We start from the raw sequence: 17960 nt of genomic DNA, 5'->3' as shown, positions 1-17960 counted from the left end.
AAGCAGTGGTATCAACGCAGAGTACTATTATTTAAAATTTTTTAATAATAATAAAGATAATTATAATATATACATATATATATATATTAAAATAATTATCCCTATTTTTTAAGAAAAAATTATAAATAATATGAAAACAATGTATACATATATATATATATATACATATATATCCTCTCGCCCACTCTCTGTCTTTCTCTCTTTCTGTCTCTCATCATAACACTGATACTAATATAATAACTATCAAAAAGAAATTATCAAACAAATATTTGTTTTCTTTTTGATAGTTATTATATTAGTATCAGTGTTACGATGAGAGACAGAAAGAGAAAGACAGAGAGTGGGCGGGAGGATGGAAGCGATATAAACATTTTCTATTATTTTATTATACATATATACATATGTGTGTGTATGCGTTTGTGTGTGTTTATGTTGTATAATAAAATAAAGAAATATATTTGATGAAAATATACTTACGCTTTGTGGTCGCCGTTCTGACATTAAAAGAACGAGGGGCGGGTGCAATATTTGGCCCGGCAGCACGTGGCCGGGCAGCACCTGGCCGAGCAGCACCTGGCTGGGCAGCACGTGGCCGGGCAGCACGTGGCCGGGCAGCACTAGATCCCTAACCGGCACGACCGCGGCCGGTGCAGGCATCGGTATTGCTGCAAAAGAAAATGTTAAATTATATATATATAATGTAATATGTTAATTATATATATATAAAGCATATTTATATATATGTATATGCGTTGAACTACGTTATTGTAGGTTATCATAGGTTCAAAAGATGCATTGCTTACAATAATCTTTATATATAAATAATTTATGTTTTTCATTTAAATATGGAATTGAATAAGTAAATAGTATATAATGTACGTATGTACACATATACATATATATATAAATGTATACATAAATAAAAAGAACAATTACTCACCATGCTCGCGATTCGCCATGTTGCAAGGTACTATCGAATGCAATTATATCGCTTACAATCGCACAACCAATAAAGTGCCGTGATTGGTGCGTTGACATTGCAGCGTTGATAGCACAACTCGTATTTGTTTCATGCATTATTGTATCAATGTTACTTCTATGTACTTTTTATTACAGTGCCTTTAGTATTGTAAAGTACAGTGTATGTACATATAGTATTGAGAGAGGTTCCGTATTTATTATAGTATTTATTTTTATTTGTGTATAATTTTCTTGTATTATTAGTATTATTTAGGCATATACAATATATACATTATGCCAAAATATACTAATAAGAAAATGACGTCGGCGAAGCATTTATCTGTGTCACAGAAAATGCGTCGTATGCGACAAGCAAGTGACAGGAATTCTTGTGACAATTCTTTCGTGATTGAAAAAAGAATTGAGGACTCCGGAAAAGGATCATTGGAATGCGTATCGGGTATGGAAATTCCAGGTAAATCATACGCATGCGAGGATAGCAGTTATATGCATGCGAGGATAACAGAAATGTAGATAACGACACGTTGACATCATTATCTTTTATGGAAACATTTTCTCAATCATCTGTCCATGCATGCGCGACACAAAAGTTTCAATCGGAAAAAAATATTTTAGATAATGATGATTCATCTGTAGGATCATTATCAGACGTTCATGAATTTTGTAAAAATTTGACAAGTTTGTCGATGAACGAGCCGCACGCATATACAGATGAGAGAAATGTGATGACAGATAATGATGCGTTCACACCGCAGTCGTTGAATACATTTCTTGAAAATTCTGCAGATGCATGCACGGAATCGGAAAATACAATGCAAAGCAATATCGAAGATATCGAAGACGTCGAAAATGTTGAAAACGTTGAAGACAATGAAGATATCGAAAATATTGTTTTGCATTCTGATGAGAATATCGACGCATATCGCTTGTATTCTGAAGAGATTAGTGGACGACGTATCGTCGATTTTGGGCATGTTTTTGCTGAATTGCAGAGACTGTCCACTCAATGGATCGGCGAATGTCGTTTTACTGATCTTGTAATAAGCGAAAAGAAGCGTGACGGTCTAAAAACCCGATTTTCTGTCAAATGTCGAATGTGTAACTTCAAACGTAGCTTTTGGAGTGAACCAACAGATGACAGAATATTGGATGTCAATAAAGGTATCGTATCCGGTACTATATTGACAGGGACTGGTCATAAGCAGCTTGAAGAACTTCTTGCTGCTGCGGATGTTCCATGCATGAGTAGTAAAACATATATAAAGCATCATAACGAAATATCGGAAGCCTTCGCCGCCGCCGCGGAAAAAGAAATGCGCGTGGCTGGCGAAGAGGAAAAACGTTTGGCAATCGAAAGAGGAAATGTCATAGACGGCATTCCGCATATACCCGTGATAACAGATGGCTCGTGGATGAAGAGATCCTACCGTACTGGTAGTTACGATTCTCCATCCGGAGCAGCTATTATTACGGGATATCATTCTAAAAAAGTGTTATTTGTTGGTGTCCGTAATAAATATTGTATTGTCTGCGCGAGAGCAGCTAAAATTAATGTAGTAGCAAAAGAGCATACATGTTTTAAAAATTGGGGAAGTAATCAGAGCTCCACCAGTATGGAAAGTGATATAATTCTCGAAGGCTTCCGACTTAGTTTAGAAATGCATGGCCTTATTTATAATAAATATATCGGTGACGGTGATAGTAACGTATTAAAAAAATTGAGAGATTTTCCACCATATCCAAATATTGTTGTGGAGAAGATTGAATGCACGAATCATCTTCTCCGCAATCTTTGTAATAAAATACGTGAAGCAGGTAGTACCGGTAGTAGAAATATATCAAAATTAAAGAAGGTCGTTGAGCACAGCGTTATGAAAATTCGAAACGCTGTGGTCAAGGCTGTCACCTTTCGCCGCAATCGTGAAGTTAGTTGGCAAACAAAAATTTTAGAATTAATGAAAGATTTAAATAATATACCTAGCCATGTATTTGGTGAACATAAAGATTGTGCTTCGCTTCAATATTTCTGTAATGGACAACAGAAAGAAGGCGAGCAAAATCTTGTGTCCCAATTACAACGTGCAGGATTATTACAAAAAGTAGAAAATGCTATGAAACGCATTATAGAAAATGCCGATAGTTTACTATATCAATTTACTAGTAATTCCGTTGAAAGTTGTAATGGAATTATAAGTAAATTTATTGGTGGCAAGCGCGTTCATTATGCCATGAAAGGTTCTTATCAGACACGCGTTAAAGCATCCGTAGTGCAATGTAATACTTTGCGAGCCTTAAGTTCTGTTTGTCGTGCGATAGATAAAAAACCACTCACACAAACAGAAATTATTGAAAATAGAAATATAAAAAAAAATGCCAACCAACTTCAACGAACACGTGCGGCGAGAGAATTAGGTCTCTCTGTTCGTACATCTAAATTTTCCGCTAAAATAACGGCTGATAAAGATTATGGACCAAATGTAGAACGGCCAGATATCGAAGGTAATATGTACGAACAGCTGAGACTTAATCATTATGAAATGTTATTAGAGCAACAACGTAATTGTGCTGTATTGGAGTGTGCTACACGGGATTAGCATGAAAACCCGGAGTGGCACAACGTACGGCGAAATCTTCTTACTGCTACAAACTTTTCCAAAGTTTGAAGCAGAAGAGAAACAACTTTTTCCAACAACTTTTTCCAAAGTTTCTGCTACAAACTTTTCCAAAGTTTGTAGCAGAAGAGAAACAACTTCGTGCCAAAATCTTGTGAAAGCAATTCTTTATCCTCCTCGATTGACGGGCGCGGCTGTTGAGTGGGGTAAAGAAAAAGAGATGATGGCACGAGAGCAATTGCAGGTGGAATTAGGGATAGAAATTAATAATTGTGGTATATTTATAGATGAAACTATCCCATATCTTGCCGCGACGCCTGACGGCATTGTCGGAGACGATACTATCGTTGAGATTAAATGTCCTTATGCGGCGCGGCATGTGTCTCCTATCACTGCAATGCTCAATAAGATTTCACATATTTATAGAATATTTGATAAAACGGATGACACTCGAATGAATCAAAGACACGCGTACTACTTCCAAGTGCAGGGACAACTCCACATAACGCAAAGAAAGTATTGCATTTTTACTGTGTGGACACCCTTTGGATTGAAGTACACGATTGTCGAGCGTGATGACAGATTTTGGGAAACAAAAATGTCAGCACTGCTTAAACGATTCTACGAGGACTGCTTGGTTGCTGAAATAATAGATAGTAGAGTAGCAAGAAATATGCCTATTCGGGAACCGCAGTATGTCATCGAAGCACAAGCGGCTCGGAAAAATGACATAAAAGTGGAAAGTGTTATCGAAAGCACTACTACCACTGTTGCTATTCCAGAAATAGAGCAAGATGACGATTGCATATAACTGATTACTCGAATGAAAAATGAGATGTAACTGAGGATGACATAAAAAGACTAAGAAAAATGTTAGATGATGTGATACCTTCTCTTTTATTAGTAAAGAATAATGTTTTGCCCATAGATAGTAAATTAAATGATGAATCGTTAGATTTATTTTTACGCATTGTAAGAGAGACTTCTTGCTTTGAAACACAAAGTGTGTTATATTTAGAATACCCGCACATAATTGAAGCTAGTCGTAGCAATAAAAGCTTACAAATTATTGGCGGAAATTGCACAGATCATTGGCGATGCATTTATTTTGATGGCACCAAACTTCACGTGTACGACAGCCTAGCTGGTACTACGTACGATAAATTGGCTGCTAAAGAAAAAGAATACATTCGCCTTCGTTATCCCAAGATTAACAAATATGATATAATTTTCGAAGAGGTACAAACACAACCGGATTGTACCTCTTGTGGAATTTATGCTGCGGCTTTCGCTACAACTGTAGCCTTGAAAGGAAATCCTTGTAATAAAAAATATTCCAGTGACGTAAAATGCATGAGACGTCATTTAATTAAAATTCTAGAAAGCAACAAATTATTGCCTTTCCCAAATTAATATTTTTCATTATTCCATCTTTGTAAGCTTTTATTGCTGCCATTATGCAAAAATAAGCAATGATAAAATAAGATGGTAGAAGTTATCTGCAATCGTCATTGTATAGAACATATATAGTAACATAAAAATCTCGGAGAGACGATAAAAGAATATTGGTTGCGTTCTCACGGGAATGGGCGTTGGAGGGGCCCATTCTATATTTTATATATGTAATATTAAATTTATTATGACAATTAAATTTTATGTTATACTTTTGTTTAGAAAATAGTGTATTGCAAATTAGATCGCAATTTGAACTGAGGTGATTGCGTCGCAAAGTGTTAATATCAGATAGGTTTTGTTTTGCAATGTACTATTTTCAAAAATATTTAGTAATAAGTAGATGAAAATTAAACAAATTACAAAATACAAGTATAGAAACACATAATAAACAAAGTTGCATGTAAAATAACAAGAAATATTTTATACAGTATACTTCCCATAATATGGTTGAGGTCACTTTGCGACGCAATCATTTAACTTAGTTTAAATTGCGATCCACTCGAATTATTAATTCGTGTTGTTTATTAAATATGTACAGAAACAATAGCAATTACATTAATTTAAATTTTTAATAACTTCAATTTTTAATAACTTCAAAATTATAGAAAAGATATTAGATATTTAAATGTATGTTTATATGTACATTGCTTGCTATTGTTTACTGTACATTGTGTACATATTATTATATATCTTTATCCCATGAGATGAGTAATCGTACTGCATTAAAAACTTTAAAATAGAAAAGATCTAAAAAATAATACAATCAAATATATAATTAATAGAAGTTTGATTGCATTGGAAAAATGGCATATATCATACTTTTACATTTCTTATTATTTATATTATATTTTTATATTTATATTACATATTTTTTTCAATATTTTGTATTAAATATTTATATATAACGATTTTCGAGATAAGAATATGTAACAATATGTTGTAGCGCTTCTATTGTTGTGTTTCCGATAAGCGCAAAAAATTATGATTTTATTATAACTAATTGATATTTTAATATTATATAATTGACATTGTTTTCCTTGCAGATTTTATAATGAATAATTTCTTTTATTATAATTATATTGATATTAATCTATGTATGCACCATAGAGTTGGTTGTTGTTGCAGATAGATTTGGAGACGTCTGAAGGGCGGATCACTTTCAATGAAGAGGCGTGGATACCATTGAATCAACGCCATTATATTGCAGCAGGTAACGTATGCACAGTGGGGGTTTTAGTGAGTAAGAATCTCACACTACCCCGGAAAACCGGGGTGCCTTTTGAAGGTTTCCCCCACGTAAAAAAAAAAAAAAAAAAAAAAACGCTACTGCCATGTTAAAAGCTCTAGCTTCAATCAATTAATAATCCAATATAATAATCAACAATTATTTTTATATTATAGTATATAGTATATTTGAATATATATAAAAATATTAAAAAATATTTTTTTTAATTGAGAAAAAGAATATTTTAAATATTAAAAAAATATTTTAAATATTCTTTTTAAAATAATCTTTAACAAATTTTTTTAAATATTTTTATATATTCAAATACTTATTATTATATAAAAATAATTGTTGATTATATATTCATTGGAGTATTAATTATTGATTGAAGCTTGAGCTTTATGGCACAAACTGAACATCTTGTACATTGTCTGCATAATATTTCACTTATTTATAAAATATATAATATATAAGTTTATATATATACACTAGGGTGGTCGTTAAATGGAAGATCATGTTGGATGGTCATAAATCAGCTCCAAATGTAGAAAAAATAATTCTCTAATTTTTTCAGATTTTTATTTTCAGCTCTGAGTCTCCCTGTTTGCACGGATTTTTTCCATTAAAAAAAATACCAATTTAAGTAATTTTTAGATTAAAAATAGAATCAACAAACCTGATTTAAATAAGTTTCGCTGCCGTGAGGTATAGCATGAAATTGTATACGGGGTATTATACTCGAGTTGTGTGTTATGTTATATTCTTATATCAATTCATTTATTTATTCATTTATATGTTATTTAAATATTATTTATATGATATTTTTTAATAATTTGAAAAAAATACTAATTTACTTCAGTTCTAGATGGAGTCAGCTGCAAAAGTAGTGAACAAAATTATTCAATTTTTCATAAAAGATAGTCAAAAATCGTATATGGGCTATTCCACACGAGTCGTGGGTGTTTTTAATTCAGTTAATTATTTTTTATCCATTTTTCAAGCAATATAACGACGTATCTTATATTTTTTTGAATCTTCCTTGAACTTTAAATCGTCGTTATTTTCGATTATATAGGAAAAAGATGTGTAGGGAATTCCATTCCAGTGCTCAATGATTAAGCGCAAATTTTCGATAAATTTTTTTTTTTTAGAAAAAAATTAATAACAGAAAAAAAAAATTAATGACAGAAGCAGCTGCAGAACTGTGATGTTAAGATATTAAGCTCTCATGTGAAATACCTAAAACAAAAGCCCAATGTATCATCAGGACTACCAATACAAGAAAATAAGCTATATTAAAAAAGAATACAAAAAAAAAATTATATCTTCAACAAAAAAAATCAATGGAAAATAATAAATTAATTGATATATTGATTACTCCGCAAAATAATAATTTAAATTTTTTCACTCGATTTGTGTGTAGTATAACACACACAACTCGAGTGAAATACCTCATATACGATGTTTTACTATTTTCACGGCAATGAAACGTATTTCATAAAATGTCGCTATTTTAGACTAGAACTAACTTAAATAAATATTTTTTAAATGAAAAAGAAATTTACGTGCCAACAGGGAGACTCAGGACTCAAAATAAAAATCTGAAAAAATTAGAGATTTTTTTTTTTCACATTTAAAGCCGATTTACGACTATCCAACATTAAAATTCTGAAAAAACTCATATAACGACCACCCTAATATACACACACACACACACACAGATATGACAAGCGTTCTAGATTTTTTTTTCGATTATTGATGTTATATTGTATAATCTTTCTCTCTTATCTCTCTCTCTCTCTCTCTCTCTCTCTCTCTCTCTTTCTCTCTGCTATATACATAAATACTATTATAACGTGAAAGAACTTACGAGTAACGTTATGATGGCTCAATGCAAGAATATTCAATCTCGTAGAAAACTTGAGTTCAAATATATATCAATATCAATTTGTTTTATAATATATTGGAATATAGAAAAATCATAGAAATATATTTTTTAAAGGCGATAAACTTAAAAATTTTTATATTGAAAATATTATTTATGATTGCTACAAGCTAATGATAATTTATGTTCGTTCTCTTATTCTTGTCTCTCTATCGCGCTGACTATACATAAAGTATCGATAAAAAAGTATAAGCAATAAATTGTCAAGTCTAATAAGTACCCGTGTCTAACATATATTTTGTATACTAATTCACTCTCAATTTACTGTTATTATTTATCATTAGACAATTATAAAACATACATATAATTTTTAGTGATATATATATATATATATATATTTATATATAATATACGCACATATGTGCATAAGCATATATAAATTTACAAAAAATGAGTGCTTATTAGTCTTGCTACGTTACTGCCTTCTGCTACGGAAGGCCAGAAAGCATTTTCAGGCCGTATCTCGCGTATAGCATGGTCACGTGATCAGCACGGTACACACAGAAAAATACGCAAGTAAATATACTTTATGCAAGTAAATATTACTGTTTCAAGTATTTCATAAGTTCATATATAATATATAAACTTATGAAATACTTGAAACAGATAATATTTACTTGCATAAAGTATATTTACTTGCGTATTTTTCTGTGTGTAGAGGAACAAGGATAACGTGATTATCGATCCTTGTCTCTCTACCGTGCGTCCGCGTGAGCAATGCAATGGTGTGTGTACGTGTACATACATACACCACTACATAAAGTCTGGGAATTAGTTTCTCAGCGTTGGCAACACTGAAACCGGAGTTTCGCGTTGTCACCGCGCGAGGTCTCCAACATCAATTCGGAGTTTGCCTGGGTCTCCTGCCGACCCTTAATGGTATGAATATGAAAAAAATTATAAAATTATTAATCAAAGTATTATTTATTTTATGCTATAGATATAAATATGCATTTTCAGAGGCAGAGATTCTTCAATACAGAAGCTACTTATTCAAATAATGAATTTAAAAATTTGAGACGTCAGCTAAAAATAATTGTACGTACAAAAATTCGTACAAATGAAAGAAAACATCAGCTGTGGAATAAGAAAGAAAAATTAAAAGATTTAAAAAATAATAATTTATTTTTTCCAACTTTATTGTTATTCAACAGGGTAGTTAAATTAATCGACCACACTAGCCAATGAATTTGTCTAAGTTATTACTTTATCGACCATATGGTTGTGGTCTTTATAAAGCATAACTTGAAATTATTAATTACAAATTTTTCATAAGTGAGAAAAATATTGGTCCGAAAGTCGCTGAATCGGGAATCGAACCCGAGTCTTTCGCTTTCCGGGCGACTGCTCTTACCTCTAAGCTATTCAGACCCTTCGAAACAATACTCTTCTCTTTTGCTTTTATATAGTTTATTTGTAAATAACGCCTTGTATATCCGCCGGCGTATACTAAACAGTTGGAAAATCATCTATACGGGTGGGCTCCATGATTAGGTCCAGGAGCAAATTTAAAATATGTTTTTTATTTTTATATCGCTAGTAAATTAATCAACAGCGTAGTTAAATTAATCGACCACACTAGCCAATGAATTTGTCTAAGTTATTACTTTATCGACCATATGGTTGTGGTCTTTATAAAGCATAACTTGAAATTATTAATTACAAATTTTTCATAAGTGAGAAAAATATTGGTCCGAAAGTCGCTGAATCGGGAATCGAACCCGAGTCTTTCGCTTTCCGGGCGACTGCTCTTACCTCTAAGCTATTCAGACCCTTCGAAACAATACTCTTCTCTTTTGCGCTTTATAAAGACCACAACCATATGGTCGATAAAGTAATAACTTAGACAAATTCATTGGCTAGTGTGGTCGATTAATTTAACTACCCTGTTGATTAATTTACTAGCGATATAAAAATAAAAAACATATTTTATTGTTATTGATACAAACAAGTAAGTTGTAGTTATTATGAATAAATTGATGATATATGCAATATATATTTAAAAAATTTATTTTATAAGGACGAATATTACATCTTATAAAAAAATATATAATAGTATATATATATATATATATATATATATATATAAAAATCTGTACCTAAGATTTTTTTTAAAAAAAATTCTCTTAAAAATTTTTCTAAATGTTAAATTTTTTACGCATTAGAAGGAAATCATTAAGAAATAATGTTCAATGTTCAAAAAATGTTATATTTTATTATTTTAATCAAAGAGTGAAATATTTTCTTGTGTATTTTTTATAAAGTTTTTATAAAGAAGTTCTAATATTTCTCATTTAGAAATAATATTTAGACATTTAGAATATAAAATAGAGATAAAATAGATATTCTCAGACATTGACCAAACGCATCTTGTTCATTAACTTTAATTCAATAATCTGAATACACATTGGTCTGTTTCTATAATGTACAAGTGACGCTTTCAATTCTGTCTACGATACATCCAATTCAATAATTTCAAGAAAAAATCATGTGGTAGACCATGTGATATTTGCTGTATATGGGTGATTAACAGATTATATGTATCTTCTTCGTATATAGAATAAGTGTTTGGCAAACCCAGATCATTGTAAATTTGCATCACACGTTGTACTTTCTCTGGATCTGATGATCCATAACATTCCTATGTAATAAATATAAGAAAAACAAAATAATTAATGCAACAACACACAGAACAATTTGTAAAAGAAATAATACTCACTTCTAAAATTTTACGCTGCTCTGATGTAGCACGTTGAAGTGCCATAACAATCAGCCATGTACATTTCCCTTCTTGTATGTCAGTATTATCCTTGCCCATAACTTCGGATTTCGCATAGCACCCCAGATACTCATCTTGGACTTGATACAAATGTCCTATTTCAAACAAAATTGTTTTTGTTTGCCTCAGCTTTTCCGGATCTTTTATCCCAACCTACATAATGTATCGCATAGTACATTATTATTACTATTAAAAAACGCAAAGCAAAATTTGTTCGTATATAGAGAAACTGAAGTCACTTACCAATTGCATTGCTAAAGATACTGGGAAAAATGTGAAATACGAAGATTTGTACTTGGCAAGGTTATTGTACCGATCCATTGTAAATAGATCTAGATTCGGCTTTTTTTCAAAATTAGTAGAGAGCAAATCTAAACACTGGCCCATTGATGTCATCAATATTAACTGAATAATACATTTTTAAATATAATTGTACGTTTGAAAAGAAAAAAAGAATCTAATATTTCCATGTTAAAATATCATCAAAAGTCACTTCGCTTCACTTACTTCTTGGAACATTTCTACTATATCCATATAGTATTCTTTTCCTTTGAAATGTTTTTGAAGTAGTAAATATGTAATACATTCTATCAAAAAACCATCATTAACTGCCGCTAAACCTATATTATTATAACGATACCAACATGGTTGATTTCGACGAATTAATGATCGGTCCATGATATTATCATGTATAAAAATAAAGTTTTCCACCTGCCATAAATATTTAATGTAATATATCACGACACATACATAATTTACGTTTTTAATTTTAGATTATTTAATACTCTGTTCCAGTTCACATAAATTATTTGAATATTTATATGAATCATAATTATATGAATATTACTATTTAAATACGCATTTTATATATATATTAATTAAAATTTTGAATTTGAAAAAAATTATAATTTAAATGTTATCAAATTATGAATGAAAAACAAATTTGTAAATGTCATATTCTTAAAAATATTTTTGCACTAAAGACTCTGTCATATAATCATCATTTGTAAAACTTATAAAATTCATGAAGATATATACTTTATTTTATATATACTTTTAATATATATGTATGTAAATACTTGGACATTTTCCAGAGTAAATAAATTGTAATATTTTTAATCTTCCGCGTTTATAAACGTTTTCATATCTCATCTTCAATTATATATAATTTAAATTCTTTTATGTGAAAGATCCGCCATATAAATGAGAACAAAGTTACGTACTAGTTCCAAACACCAGGCTAGAATTCTTACTAAGCGGATGTTCTCTTCTGTAAGGTGATCGCTGGGTGCCAATAATTTATACGCATTAATTAATACCACAGCGCAAATTAGTTTTCCTCGAATATTGTACTGTAATACCTGAAGAATAACAGAAATGTAATTTGCATTCAAATTTATGACTTGTTGCTTCATATCTCTGTCTTAACTGTAGTTTTTCAGGTGTTAGTAAAATACTACTTTTTTTTTTTATATTTAATTTTATACTGATTTCGCTTTTATTTACTACGTTTTTCCTTTAAATTCTTATATTTTTATAACAATTCATTTTAATACAATCATTATTAGTATAAAGTCTCTCATTTATAATTTTTATTTTTAAATTTTATTATGTAATAAATGTAATTTTATTATGTTGTACACATTATATTACATACACTTACTTTTTCAATCCATTTGGAAATATCTGGAACTTCTGAGATCTTGGACTCCGTGACATCACGAACAATGTCCGACCATACGGCCATTAATTCGCGAATTTCATCCTTGTTTGTTAATGTGGTTGTCGCATAATGAGCCATTCGGTCTTTATTTTCCAACGTTCTAATAAAGTTTTACAAACTTTTGTAATTACAACGAATAGCAGACAACAATGATATTCCGATATGCGAAAAAAGAAAATGTTACGCGATAAATCATACCTACGCGAGAAAAAGAATTTAATTTAAAAAATCATAAAACAAAAACTGCTAATTAAATTTATATTTGATAACAAATGATGCAAAAATATCATAATTTTTTTCATATGCATTATTGAAATTAATTCATTTTATCGCATGTCATCACATACGTATAATAACATAGATTGATAAAATGCAAATTTATAGCAGAATATTTCGTTTTTATTATTCTGCATTAATACATAATTAAATACAATTCAATACTGCTTGTATTCGATTTTTTCAGTGCAAATAGAGTGAGATTCAAAATTTACAGCTATTTATCAATACACGAAATAAACTAAAAAGAATCTTCAATATGTTTTATTAATCTATATTATTGAACACAAAAGAGAGTACGGCATTTATGAAAAAATTATTTAATAATATTATTCAATAGTAAATTATTACAATACAAATAAAATTTTGAATAATTTATCGTTTTTAATAAATTCAATATAGCTATAATGAGAAAATAAAAATCTTAAATCATAAAAACCTTATAGAAATTATATAGTATATGCTTCTATATTTTAATTAAATAATAATTTCAATGGTATAAAAAAGCTGTTTATTAAAATTATGTTGACTGCAATTAAGCACTAAATTAATATTATGATAATATACACTATACATTTGAATATTAAAACTTCTATAATAAGTCTTTATCAATAAGAAAAATTCATTCATTATTCAATATCCCGAAACAAAAGTTTCTATGGATTTTTATTTATTATTAAATTAAACTCTAACAGTATCAGAATTTGTTTGCTCACTGTGTGGCAAAAGGATGCTAATCAAAATGTATCACATGGAATATTAAAAGTTATCGGTAGTTAAAATTCTGTCTTATAACAAAATGTGCATAAAAGGGCGTTGTATATGTCGCGTCTGAAACGAACGAGCGAATTAGGGGTACGGACGCAAACGGTGGCCACTAGAGCGCGCTGCTGTAGGTGGAGGTCACATCGTGTGTGCTGAGTGATTACGGTGCATCTTAAACTAAGATAAAATGGAGAAATACGGTCGAATGAAGGTGAAGGATTTAAAAAAAGAGCTTCGGAAGAGGAAAGATAGACTCACAGGTGCAAAAGAACAGCTAATGCAACAGTAAGAGATAGATACTGACATGCATGCGTTGGAAACAGGTTATGTTGCCCATGGTTTCAATGACATTTCGTTATTTATCTGTTTCAGACTTATTGACATCGACAGGAACAACAATAAAAACATACCCGATACAACAAGTAGCAGAGGTTATGTGTATCCTCTTGTTTGAGAACTTTCGTGTGAAAAGTGCTAACAAAGTACAAACAATGAAGTGATAAGTGATACATATACGAACCTTCATCCCGAACAGAGTCCTTCGGCATCTCATAATCAGATGTTTTAAAATGCTTTCTGCAGATACGAGAATGCTTTGTCGGTGTAAACTTGTCTCGCCGTATAGATATCAGCCACTTCTTCAAAAGCGCCTTATCTTTGGGGAACCGATGTCCAGACTCTCGCGTGGAGCATTTTGGCACCACACAACATTGTGGCATTGTCAAAATCGCAGCTCAAATTTCGGTAACACAGTTAAAATAATTTTTAAAGCACGTACATCGGCTGTAGCAGAATACGTTTAAGATTACGCTGACTGTATCTGCAGAAAGCATTTTAAAACATCTGATTATGAGATGCCGAAGGACTCTGTTCGGGATGAAGGTTCGTATATGTATCACTTATCACTTGTTGTATCGGGTATGCTTTTATTGTTGTTCCTGTCGATGTCAATAAGTCTGAAACAGATAAATAACAAAATGTCATTGAAACCATGGGCAACATAACCTGTTTCCAACGTATGCATGTCAGTGTCTATCTCTTACCGTTGCATTAGCTGTTCTTTCGCACCTATGAGTCTACCTTTCCTCTCTTCCGAAATTCTTCTTTTAATTCCTTCATCTTCATTCGACCGTATTTCTCTATTTTATCTTAAACTGTTGATGCACCGTATTCACTCAGCACACACGATGTGACCTCCACACAGCAGCGCCACCTACGATTAGCTTGCGAGATTACCCCTAATAGAAAGGAAAATACGTCGAGAAAAGTAAACAGCCTTATCATCGATCTAACAAAAAGATGTTATGCATGTTTCAATGTGTCGAATACTGTTTGTCGAGTTTGACAAATCTCGCGACGCGATGTCGCGAGAGCCTCAAAATCATGCGCAAATACCGCGCTAATAAATCTTTTTGGCATTATCGCGAAGGGTGCTGTTAACCCCAGTACGGCCTTGATAATCTCGCGCGGCGACAGTAGACGGCACGACGCCGTAATTGGTTATCGCGTACGCACCCCGTGTGCGCAGGATTGAGCCAGCCTTTGACTATAGAAATATGGACTGCTAGTAGCTAACTTCAGCTTGTAGCCAAGATGTGTAGGGCCACCATCGACCAATTGAGTAATGCGGGAACTAAAGGGACACTGTCGACTTGTGATTGTTCAAGCGTCTATCAAACAGTTCACTAGGCCTACGCACAATAGAGAAAATATTATGAATAAATATTAAATATTAGGAATAAGAATTATTCTAAAATAATAAAATCAAAAAACTCTGATATAAAAATACAAATTCGGATATAAAGGACTAGTAAGGGCTAATAAACTAGTAAGAACCCTTTATACCCGAATTTATATTTTTATATCAAAGTTTTTTCGATTTTATTATTTTAAAATAATTCTTATTCTTAATATGTAATATTTATTCCTAATATTTTTTCTATTAATCACAGGACTTTACACTTGATCGAATAACGACTGTTAGTACATTTAAATTATCATTATATTTAATTTTTAAACGATATCAAATTAATTGTCTGTTTTCCAAATATCTTGCTATAATAAAATTAATTATAAAATTAATTTTTCAGTTAATTTTAAAAATTAAATTATTTTATTATGGCAAACAATTTACATTGAGACAACACAATTCATTTCTTAGACATAATTAAACAAAACCAATTATTCTCAGTGGTCAGTAAACATATCTGCATATAATTATACAAGATGTTAAAAAAGTGTCGCATACGCTCAACGCCATTTGACAGAATGAAAATCTAAGAAAAAATGTCTAATACTATTTTTTGATGCGATGAATAATTTCACCTTGTCTGAATTTAAAAAATGAGACCTAAAATAAATTTTATAAGGCCAAATTCGCACTTGAGCAAGCTGTTTCTCTTTAAATAATTTTTTCGGAAAATTCGTTTTCACTTCGCGCGTTCCATCGTTTGTTTTCTCTTGTAGCTCCGTGCTGATTGACTAATTACAATAATTAATTGCAGCAAAACTATTCATCGCATCGAAAAATAGTATCAGATATTTTTTCTTAAATTTTTATTCTCTATCGAATAGCGTTGAGCGTATCCGACACTTTTTTAACATCCTATATAAGTTATTTATATTCTATAAAATTATTATTTACCATTTATTATTATGTTCAAATTTTAAATGTATATGCAAATAATTATACAAGTTATTTATGTTTTTATAATTTATACTATATTATATACTTATTATATACTTACTATATGTTATGTGCAAATTTTATATTTAAATACATATTTTTTGTATGCATTTGTACGCGCGCGCTTATAGTGCTCTAATTAATATATTAAAAATCTAGATTAAAAAATTTCCCATTTAAGATTAAAATATTCCTTTTTCTATAATAAATATGATTGTCGCTATATCGATCCTATTTTATGATAGATTGAAGAGTATTAACATTAAATTTAGAAATCCTTTCTGTGGGTGCATCTTATTGATAATCGCGCGATATGTTTTACAATATATATTCCGTGATAATTTTATATCATATTAATTAATAATTTGCATGATTATATATGGAGAAATGAGAAAATGATAAAAAACATTGTATGCAAAGTACGATAATTTGACGACTCTCACACAGTAGGAGAATTTTTATGTATAAATTAATTATATACTGTGCATGAATATAATTGTATAACTTTTTATATTTTTCCACCTTTCTTTTCTCAGGGAAAACAGCGCAATAGGAATTTCAGAGAGAGTTCTGTGTGGAATCTCACCTGTGATACACCGCATTTCTGTGACAAATAAACGAGTAAGAGTGCCGCGCGACATGCGTGTGTTTAGCAGTGACGATCAGACGTTGAGCGACGCCGAGTGCCGATAAGAGGCGAGTCCGCGCTACGATGAACATGTTCGCATATATTGGAACACTCGCGTTGCTGTATCTTCCAGCGAGGGAACGAGAAGAGTGGAATCGAGAGATGCACACACCCTGTCGTGTGGTCAGTGTAAATGATTTACTATTCACACTGTAGTTACTGTTCATGCGGTAGCGTTTATTAGTTTATTATAGTATAAGGTTTTTCACAACACTCGCGCTGTTATGGCATTAACAAAGTCTTCGTCGAACGATTGTATAATTCGACGGATACGTTTGAGAGCTTAACACCCTAATTTATCGCCGCGTTAATTAGCAGGTGAATGAATGTGCGACGACGCCTGGAATATTTTATATATATATATATATATATATATATATATATATATAGTACCGGAGTCGCACTATATCTAATATGCGCGATCGCGTTTTTACTGAACGAGATATGACTTTTCTATGCTCTCCACTCGACTGACTGTCTCAGACTTTTTGTGTCGCCTTTTTATTCTTTTATTCGACTGTGCGTGATTGGTTCTCGATCATCAAATGCACCGTCACTCGTTGTCGTGGTGGTCGCCGTCGGTCCCTTGTGAAGATAAGAGCGACGGCAGCCAAGATGCGTGGAGGAGGAGAGAGAAATAGACACATCCGTATTTGTCAGGGACCCGGACCGAACGGGAACCAAAACCGATAATCGTTCCATAACCGGTTTTTTAATAGAACCGAAACTATAAACCGTATTAAAATTCTATTAAATTTATAACATCGGAATCATAACCGGACCGTTAAATTATTTTCGGTTTACTCTGCGTTGATACCACTGCTT

General features: G+C 31.3%; 1 protein-coding gene across 2 annotated transcripts; it reads right to left on the bottom strand.

Moving 5' to 3' along the window:
• Positions 1-10582: 10582 nt before the first annotated feature.
• LOC145948668 (farnesyl pyrophosphate synthase-like) lies at positions 10583-17592 on the bottom strand. 2 transcript variants are annotated; one of them, XM_083058294.1, is made up of 7 exons: positions 17034-17592; positions 12661-12820; positions 12221-12358; positions 11505-11708; positions 11241-11402; positions 10938-11150; positions 10583-10859 (listed from the first exon to the last, which is right to left on the bottom strand). In XM_083058294.1, exons 1-7 carry the CDS (start codon positions 17300-17302, stop codon positions 10659-10661), a joined length of 1347 nt encoding a protein of 448 aa, XP_082914420.1. In that variant the 5' UTR covers positions 17303-17592; the 3' UTR covers positions 10583-10658. The 2 variants fall into 2 exon arrangements, with proteins under 2 accessions (XP_082914420.1, XP_082914421.1); XM_083058295.1 differs by lacking the exon at positions 17034-17592 and adding an exon at positions 15277-15551.
• Positions 17593-17960: the final 368 nt, after the last annotated feature.

The sequence above is a fragment of the Prenolepis imparis genome, unplaced genomic scaffold, assembly GCF_030444845.1.
Source record: "Prenolepis imparis isolate NDT839.2.m4 unplaced genomic scaffold, iyPreImpa1.0 SCAF_556, whole genome shotgun sequence".
Lineage (NCBI taxonomy): Eukaryota > Metazoa > Arthropoda > Insecta > Hymenoptera > Formicidae > Prenolepis > Prenolepis imparis.
Note: the sequence above shows the minus strand (reverse complement) of the source record. Positions and strands in the feature narration are given on the sequence as shown.